Source organism: Sinocyclocheilus anshuiensis, unplaced genomic scaffold (assembly GCF_001515605.1).
Source record: "Sinocyclocheilus anshuiensis isolate Anshui unplaced genomic scaffold, SAMN03320099.WGS_v1.1 scaffold1696, whole genome shotgun sequence".
Lineage (NCBI taxonomy): Eukaryota > Metazoa > Chordata > Actinopteri > Cypriniformes > Cyprinidae > Sinocyclocheilus > Sinocyclocheilus anshuiensis.
This window is the reverse complement of record NW_015555835.1, coordinates 739101-747883: the sequence shown is the minus strand read 5'-3', so window position 1 is coordinate 747883 and position 8783 is coordinate 739101. Positions and strand designations below refer to the sequence as shown.

The 8783-nt window shown below is 39.5% G+C and overlaps 1 protein-coding gene across 1 annotated transcript; it reads right to left on the bottom strand.

Annotated features, from left to right (window-relative positions):
- Positions 1 to 3769: 3769 nt before the first annotated feature.
- On the bottom strand, positions 3770 to 8783 carry LOC107675426 (retinol dehydrogenase 8-like). Its single transcript, XM_016469758.1, has 7 exons — positions 8687 to 8783; positions 8124 to 8134; positions 5891 to 5913; positions 4949 to 5124; positions 4653 to 4746; positions 4152 to 4335; positions 3770 to 4009 (listed from the first exon to the last, which is right to left on the bottom strand). Exons 1-7 carry the CDS (start codon positions 8781 to 8783, stop codon positions 3770 to 3772), a joined length of 825 nt encoding a protein of 274 aa, XP_016325244.1.

The following is an 8783-nucleotide window of genomic DNA, read 5'->3' as shown; positions in this document are numbered from 1 at the left end:
GGAGTGGATTCTGGCGAGAAACGGATCACCTCTCACCGTCACTCCCGAGGATGATCTCCCCAGATCCACTCCGGACCCAGAGCCCAGCCCACCATCTCCCCGCTGTGGGGAGCTAAAGCCCGAGGCCACGCTCACGCGATCTACAAGCCAGCACAATGCCGAGTGACCGAGCAGAGGATCGCCCCGGACGTAGAGCTAACTTGTCAGACCAGGTGCGAGAGCCAGCAACAATGCCTGCCACAAGGGAGAAAGCCGTGAACGGTGTGAGCGCGGAGAGGAGCTCCGCCCCCTGCACCACAGCTGAGGGTGAGCTGAGTATGGCGCAGTGAAAGTGCCAAAGCGAAGAGGAGAGGGCTCCAGTCCCTGAATCCAGTCCAGAGCGCCCTCCAGTGCCAGCTCCTCGTAAGCGCCCTCTCCACCTCGGCTCCTAGCTCCCTCACCTCCACCGCCACCCGTCGATCCACCAGCTCCACCGGGCTCCCTCGCCCCTACGGCTCCGCCTTGGTTGGGCGTCGACCCACCATCGCCTCAGGACTCCGCTCCTCCGGCTGCACCTCGCCGCTCCATCCACCGGCTCCATTGTACTCCTTCCTCCTGCCAGCTCCACCTTGGTCCTCAGTCGCTCCGGCTCCGCCGTGGATCTCCGGATCTCCGCCTCGGTCGCCAGAGCCCTCGGCTCCACCCTGGCCCCCCGGATCCTCGGCATCCCCCTGGCTCGTTGGCTCTCCGTCTCCGCCTCGAGCTCCTCTACCACCTGCTCATGCCGCCGTTGGTCGGCCCCCTGGAGTCGGCGGCCATTCCTCCTCCATGGCTCCTCCCTCCGTCGGCTCCACCGTGGGTCGCCATCATGGCTGTGGCCTGGGTGCTGCTTGGCTCCTCCTGCTCCAAGCCCCTCCTGTCTCCTCCCTCCATTGTCTCCTCCCTGGACTCTGTCTGCCGGCCGCCTCCCGGGTGTCTGTCCTCCTCCTGAGCCTCGTCCTTTGATGTTTTAAAACTTAACATTGAATACTGAATCAGTATTACTGATATCTGATATTTGAAATGATTGGGGGGGGTATACTTTAAATATAAACCCAAAATCGCCAGTAGGTGGCGGCAAATCACTGCAAGTGAGTCATTCATTCAACCAATTCTTTCAAACAGTACTGTTGTGTGTGTTGCTCAAGACGCCAATTTCGCCAAATAGTTCTACCTTGGCTTTGTGTGAAACTATTTTCGTTGTCGAAATACAGCAAAAACAAGAACTGTTGTGTCTAAAATGTAAGTCACTTAACTTCTTGTTCATTGAGCTGTTCGTCAAATCAGTATTAGCCTACATTTGCAATCGTGCTGATATTTGGATTTCATTCTTCGTGTGATATTAACAAGGCCTATAGCCAATCAGATAATATAAGAGTCATATAAAAGTAATACCGGCATATTTGCCCTCTTATCTTGAATTTTGGGGGAATTGCAGTAATCTAACCTACATTGTATGTGTATGCATGCACACTCTGGGTGTGCATATATAGGCCTACTCGATAATGTCAAATCGCATACCGTTTAAACAACAATTACGATATTATCGTAGACGACGATATATATCGCACACCCCTGCTTGGAACTGTATGCAATTAGATCTGTATCTATTAGATGATTACACTTAAAGATGACCAAAAGAAAGAGAAAAAAGATTAGATGAACAGTTAATTTATTCAGATGTCTTCAGCTGATGGGTGGAAAATTAGACTAAGGAAACAATTAGCACAGGTAACATCAGAACTATTATATGAACATTTTGCTAACTTTTAGCTAACGCTGTGATTTATAATGAAAGATTGTACAATGTTTTGTATTATGCAGATTTGCTTTATTCATATATAATGAAATAATCTTAAATAGAACTGGAAAAACAGGTCAGTTGTCCTTAGAGGTATTGCAGGAAACAAGGCTATTGTGTCATATAAATCCTGAACTCACGGTTGATTAACTTGTAGAAAGTGTGCGATTATTGGTTCTAGAAACACAGTCTAGCGTTAAGGCTGGAATACACAACAACTTTTGCCCAGATTTTTGCCCAGATTTTTTCAGTCTGGACACACTGATGCTAGATGCTGAAAGTCATATTCAGCCGGTTTTCAGCATTTAATGTTGACAGATTTTGCCGAAAACTGCATAGTGTATGATGGGCACAGAATATGATTCCACCCAGCTGGAGGATATCAAACATGTCTGATATATTTCTTTGAGAACACAGATTGTTTTCATTTGTCTAGTATGTTCTAGTAATGAGGCACACTTGAAAATCAGGTAATAATGCTCAGTTATTTAATGTATGATGCCCAGTTTTTTCTGTGTAACCATTTACAAGTCAAAAAGTGTATGATGCCTGGTGTTTTAAAACTCAGACTTAACAGTGAACACAAATACATTCTCAACAGAGCGACGAATCCAAGAAAAAAACACCATGGAAACAAATGCTATAAGAAGAAGCTCATATCGCTACATACTGGCTGTTATGCAGTCTATTTTTTAAACATATTCTTATTCTTTTTCCTCTTTCTCGGGAGGCTGCTGTACTTCAGTGATGCAGAATTGATGGTAAATAAAATAAATGATATTATGGGTTGCAAAGATATTATAGCTGTATTATGGCCAGGGGTGTCCCATCCTGCTCCTGAAGGGCTACCATCCAGCAGAGTTTAGCCAGAGATATTTCTTTTATTTTGAGGAGATACCAACCTCCGCATCTCTACCATTGGCGAAAGCATAACAGTCGACTTGGATCACATTATCTCAGGGGTCTCCAACCCTGCTCCCGGAGAGCTACCATCCTACAGAGTACAGCTCAAACCCCAATCAAACACACCTGAACCAGCTAATCAAGGTGTTCAGGGTTATTTGATAATTCAAGTTCCCTTGAACACCGTGACCATAGTTGCTTTTGGGAAATGCTCCCCAGGACAGTAACTCTCCAAGAGCAGTATTGGAGATCCCTGCATTATTACCTAGACATCATCAAATTGATGACAGAGTTGTACGACAGTCAGTCACTGTTTGCGGATACTATAGAAATAGTCTGTTGCAAAATAGTCTGTGACTTCAGCTTCTAAAAAATAGATAAATTCAAATGAATATTTATTGGTAGCCTTAATATGTTGAATATTTGCCAATTGGTTGTCGATTCATCAAGTAATAAGCTGTTTCCTCACAAAAGCAGTTTATTCAGCATATGAAAGCCTTTCCTCCACTGACATCCTTTAAGAAACAGCTTTGTCTCCTACCCAATGTAACATAACGCTACACTTTTTTTTGTTAACCTTGGAGGCTCACCTCAAAGCGGCTCTGGTTTAGCTTCAGCCCCAATTAAACACACCTGAACCAGCTCATGAAGGTCCCCAATGATCACTAGAAATTTCTAGGCAGATGTGTTGGCACTAAATTCTGCAAGAAAGTAGCCTTAAAGGAGAAATACTTTTTTTAGGTTTAGACATTTTAATTCTACATTGATTATATGGTGTGATGCTGGTGATGATGTGTTTGTCAGTTGTATTTTTAATTTATAAATTATATTATATATATTAAGTATTATAGTGTTTTAAAGTATTATATTACTATTATTTTAAAGTATTTTAAGTTGCTGTATGGCTACATACAGTACATACCCTGAAAGCTACCTCAGTCTTTGGAACCGAATGTTGAGGGTGTCCATTTACTTTGGGTAAACTTACTCAGTTAATTTGCCTTACATGTTTTCTGGAATACCCCCAGATCTCCAGCAGAACATTCTTTAAGAGGCATTCTTGTCTTTACCCAAAGTGAAGCTCTTACGGCTTCTCCAGCGCAGGAGCTTGAGGAAATTGAGACTTGCACTGAACACCTTGTCATGTTCAAACACCATTTTGTAGAAGGTTTCAATGGGAAGGTCACCATTTGGATCCGCATATTTTAGGGTGGTCATGGGGGTGTACAGACTGTTAGTGTGATGCCGAAATGGTGGGTTCTCCATGGTAATCATTTTGAATGTGTGCTGGTTGCAAGAGAAGCAACATATGGACTGTTAGAAATTCAGAGAAAAAAAACAACAACTAAGCACTGGAAAGATGATGAATGAAATAAATGAAATGCTGCATGAAATGTTTTGGAAAATTTCTCAAGCCCCTGGGTTGTACCTCTGCAACATCCTCTGGAGTTTGTCCAAGACTCTGGAATATCTGGTTGTAATTCTTCAAGTAGATGTTGGTAAACATATCTGCTGTCACTTTATCAGCTTTGGAGAGGTCTATCTTCACGCCTTCCTCATACACCTTACTCTCAAACTCTGTGATGACGGGTCCTGGTTCAATGAGGCTGATACTGCACAGGTGCAAATTCAATATACATACAATTACAACTTAAATGTGGGTGTCAATGCTTTCAAAACACATCGAAAATCTTGAAATTACTGCTGCAATATATTATCATGAACAAGTAAACTGAGCTCTTTTAACCTTGTAAACTTTGAGTAGTTCTAGTCATAAAAAACTACCATAGGAAAGATGAGGCAATGTGGTTCATGTCCACTCTGTCTAGACATTCATGTTCAAATGAATAAATGTAAATGTACTCCTGGGTAGTGGGGTATTTGGGACCATTCAATGCTTGGACCCCTACATATTAGTGTGATCACTTACTTCAGATTAAATCTCAGAGCTTGAACTGCCAGACTCTCACAGAACCCTTCAACAGCAAACTTGGAAGCAGCATAAATGTCATTAAACAAAATACCTGTGTACACGAATACAACAGTGATTAGAGATGTTAAGCCCTGTTTGAATCCTCTCAGAGCTCTTTTAGTCATGGTTGTTAATCCTATAAGTATCTAAGTTGGACCTCTCACCCACTGGTATAAAGAGCTCAAATGCGAATATCAGCTTAAGAGAACCAGGCATTAATAAAAGCTGGTTGTTGTCCGTTTTAAACAACTCACCCTGAATCCCCATCACACTGCTGATTACCACTATGTGGCCACATTTTCTCTTCTTCATACCAGGCAGAATCTCCTTCAAGAGTCGCACAAGCCCAAAGAAGTTAGTGTCCATGATAGTTTTCATCTCATCAATGGTCTGACACTCAGTGGGGCCGATCATTCCCATTCCAGCATTACTAACTGAAATACAGAGAACCGAAGGGTAGTATCAAGAATGCTGATTCTTGGATAAATTAAGCAAATCATGAAAAGTTTTCATAAGCCTTGAATATTGTCCTTTTTTTTTTTTTACAGCTTTCTTATCTGCAACTTTAAAAGCATTTTGTATTTTTTGATTGTATCTCATAAACTATAGGGTTAAAATTAATCCGGCATGTTCAGTAGCTGATGTTTCATACTGTATATTGCTAACCCCCAGGTAAACATTATTATGTTTACATAATGGCTCTAGCATCACATTATGCGTTTATCCAATTAATAACACTTACACCTCAAATATGCAAATAAGAATGTTAACGTTTAAGTTTAAGAATGTACAGTGTGAAATGCTAGTTTATAAATACCCAGGATTTATTATTAACCCCTGGTAAATTATGAACGGTGTGAAACAATATAAACCTGGATTCCGTTAAGAGACATCGTTATTGGTTTCGAGGTAGTTGCATACTAACTATACATTAAAATAAAGTACTGTTTGTGTGCACTTTATAACAAAGCATAAGGTTGCGGGATTGTTTTGCACACAGTATTAAAACCCTCATCCGTCCCTCGGGTCAATTTGACCCGAATATGTTTTTCAAAAAAATTCTAAAAATCGTGTGTTGATCGTACCGGTACTTTTGTCACACTTGAACCGGGAATACACAAACATTTTTTAGAGTGGATTCGAGGAGATTAAATGGGTGCAATAAAAAAAGTAACAAAAGGGATTGTTTTGCACACAGTATTAAAACCCTCATCCGTCCCTCGGGTCATTTTGACCCGCATAGGAATTAATGGAATTAACTGCATTTTTCATTACATTTGATTTTTTTTATATATACAAAATCTGAGACAATCCAGTGAAGATGTATACCCAAACGAAGGGCTGAGACTACAGAATATCCCCAGTGCAGAAAAAGCTCACATACACACACGCACACACGCATGCACAAACACAAACATGGTACACACACTCTCATAGAACACATTGTAATATTTTTCATGTTTCTGCTGAGATATGACTGTCATTTTTCCTTTTTTTCTTTTTTTTTTTTTGACTTAACACAGTTAGATTTAAGTTATGTGGTGGAGACCAATGAGTTTATATCATATTTATATTTTTAAAAATATATTATATATTTATTTCATATTTATGAAATTGTATGAATATACATGTGTAGGTTGTAATTCAGTTAGAATGTTTTTTTTTTGTTTTTTTTTTACAAAATATGGATTTTGTAATGTTTCAATATATGTTTTAATCCATAAACAACCAAATTGAAGCCTTAAGATTATCTCATTTCTCGTTTCACTTGTTTTGCTCAGTTAAAGATCTCCATAGGGTTCTATAGGCCCCTCTAGTGGCTGTAACCATAAAATGCAATTTTATGTAATTGTTCCCCACCAGATGGCATCAGACCTTCAGTGACTCAATTCCAAGGCCATCTGTTGGTTTTTGATGAAACGGGACTGAAATTGTGTCTTTCTTTGTTTCTTTGTTTTGTTTTGGTGAAATAATGTACAAAAACTGCTTATTTGCTTATACTTTCTTAAATATATCCAGAATAAAAGGTAAATATAATAAAAATCACCCAAAAATAATAGAAAAACCTACATAAAAAAATTTGGAAAAAAATTAGAAAAATGTTCCAATATAAGCTTTCTGGACCAAAAATAAAATTAGTGTCATTTTTGGCCTTCGGGTCATTTTGACCCGCGAGGGACACTTTTGTTATAGGTTCGGGAGGGACGGATGAGGGTTTTAAACAGTCCTGAAACTTCCACTGTCACAACTCCGATATTAATAATGTAAATAAAATAAAATAAAATAAACAATTACACCTTTACAATTACATTTTCAGAAAGCACATACTTTGTGGTCAAAATGAGCCTAAAATGCAAAATAATAAGCCTGATTTGGGATGGTAAAGATCCATTTCCAAAAGCAATCCGAAATCAATATTTGAGCAAGTACATAACCAGCCAGTGTTCAAAACTGTCGCCTTACTTTAGCCCGATTCACAACGGTTAGCTTAAAATAATGTTTTCTACTTTGAGTGGTATGGGTATGTTTTCGGGGGAAATTCGAGCATGGCACTGCGTCATTACGTCACGTATGTAAACATGAAGTTGTCCCGGCTACTAGGCTATCGCATGTGAGGATCCTGCAGGTGGCCGATCGTTTATAGCCTTTTCTCACAGCATAATTAAATGTATCATTTTGATGGCGGATTGTAATCCAGAAAGAATTATGTGTTTATGAAACACGTGAATGAAATGAAATTAAATTTCTAGTTTAAAATGTGCTTCTGATTACAGATAGCCTGGGATTACACAAGCATTTTAAAGACAACCAGTTTGAAGGGAGCATAGTTTGCTTTTTGGTTTAAAGAATTTCTTAATATGAAATTCGAATGGTATGACAATTACAGATTTGACTGTACAGAAATTGAAATCTACATGCTAATACACACAATACTCGAAGTCACGCAATGCTGATGTTTTTAACATTAATAATTTAAGAACAAAGTATAACAATAATAATAATTTGCACGGTTTGTTGTGATATGAGCTAACCGATCTTTAGATTTAATCACCATTGGTAGCGCGATTTATTATGCTTTTTTCCTCAATTGGTCAGAACAAACGTGGCAGACTTGTTACTTACTTGTTCAGATGACAATATCTGGTGAAAATTCTTATTTGAGTCATTATATTCAAAGACGTAGGCTAGAATCTGTGATTGCGAAGAACAGTAAATATCCACACCGGTGCGGTGACTGACTGCCACGCATACTCTTCAGAATATTAGATTTATCCGAGCTGGAGCCATGCCAGCGCACAACCCAGGCAAGGAAGATAATTCCGCACACAGCTGCAATTGCAGGTTTCGAAACAGAGATGGCGACAAAGAGGCAAAATTTACGGACTGCAGCTTTAATGACTAATGGATTAAAGCTATTCAGCTACTTACTTTGAGCAAATCTACAAGCAAAGTTGATTTATTTAGGTGATACACAAGATACAAATGAAAAAAGATTTTAAAATGCATTTTTAGTAAAAGTAGTGCAGTTGCAGTCAGCGTCCAGCAACACTGAATATTTCCCTTCTTTCACATTCCCTTCTGTCATCATCCATGTGCACATTCGCATTTGTCCTTTTCAAATAAACCATTTTGGGACATGCCTGTGTTGACAGCACTGATGATGGGACAATGTACAGTCAGAGTATAAAATGTGTCAGTGTGTTTCACTTAAATGTAGACCTATCTAATTTAGCATACTAATTAGTGTCTCAACTGTCCCAGGGCACTGTAGCATGGGGTAACAAAATAACTTATTGTCTTCAACCAATAATTGTGGAAAATAGGAATCTATCTAGGTTTTTGACATTTTGTTGATAAACAGAAAATAGCATCTTTTTAAGAAAAAAAAATCTGTTTATTCTATTTTTACAGTACAACAAAAAGCAAACATTTTACAGCAGTACTTGGTTTACCCCACCATTATACAACTATAGATTACTTATGGGCCTTACCCATAAACCTCTTCTTCTCATCTTTGGCAAGACGAACAGCAAGTGCCAATCCAATGCCAGAAGAACAACCAGTGATCAGTACAACCTTCTGATTCAT

Coding starts and splice junctions, on each gene's coding strand:
- LOC107675426 (XM_016469758.1), bottom strand. CDS start 8,783: ATGAATCAGAAGGTTGTACTGATCACTGGTTGTTCTTCTGGCATTGGA. Junction 5,125..5,890: donor CGGATGAGGGTTTTAATACT/GTGTGCAAAACA, acceptor TATTTCAGTTAG/TAATGCTGGAATGGGAATGA. Junction 4,336..4,652: donor GCTCTGAGATTTAATCTGAA/GTAAGTGATCAC, acceptor GCACCTGTGCAG/TATCAGCCTCATTGAACCAG.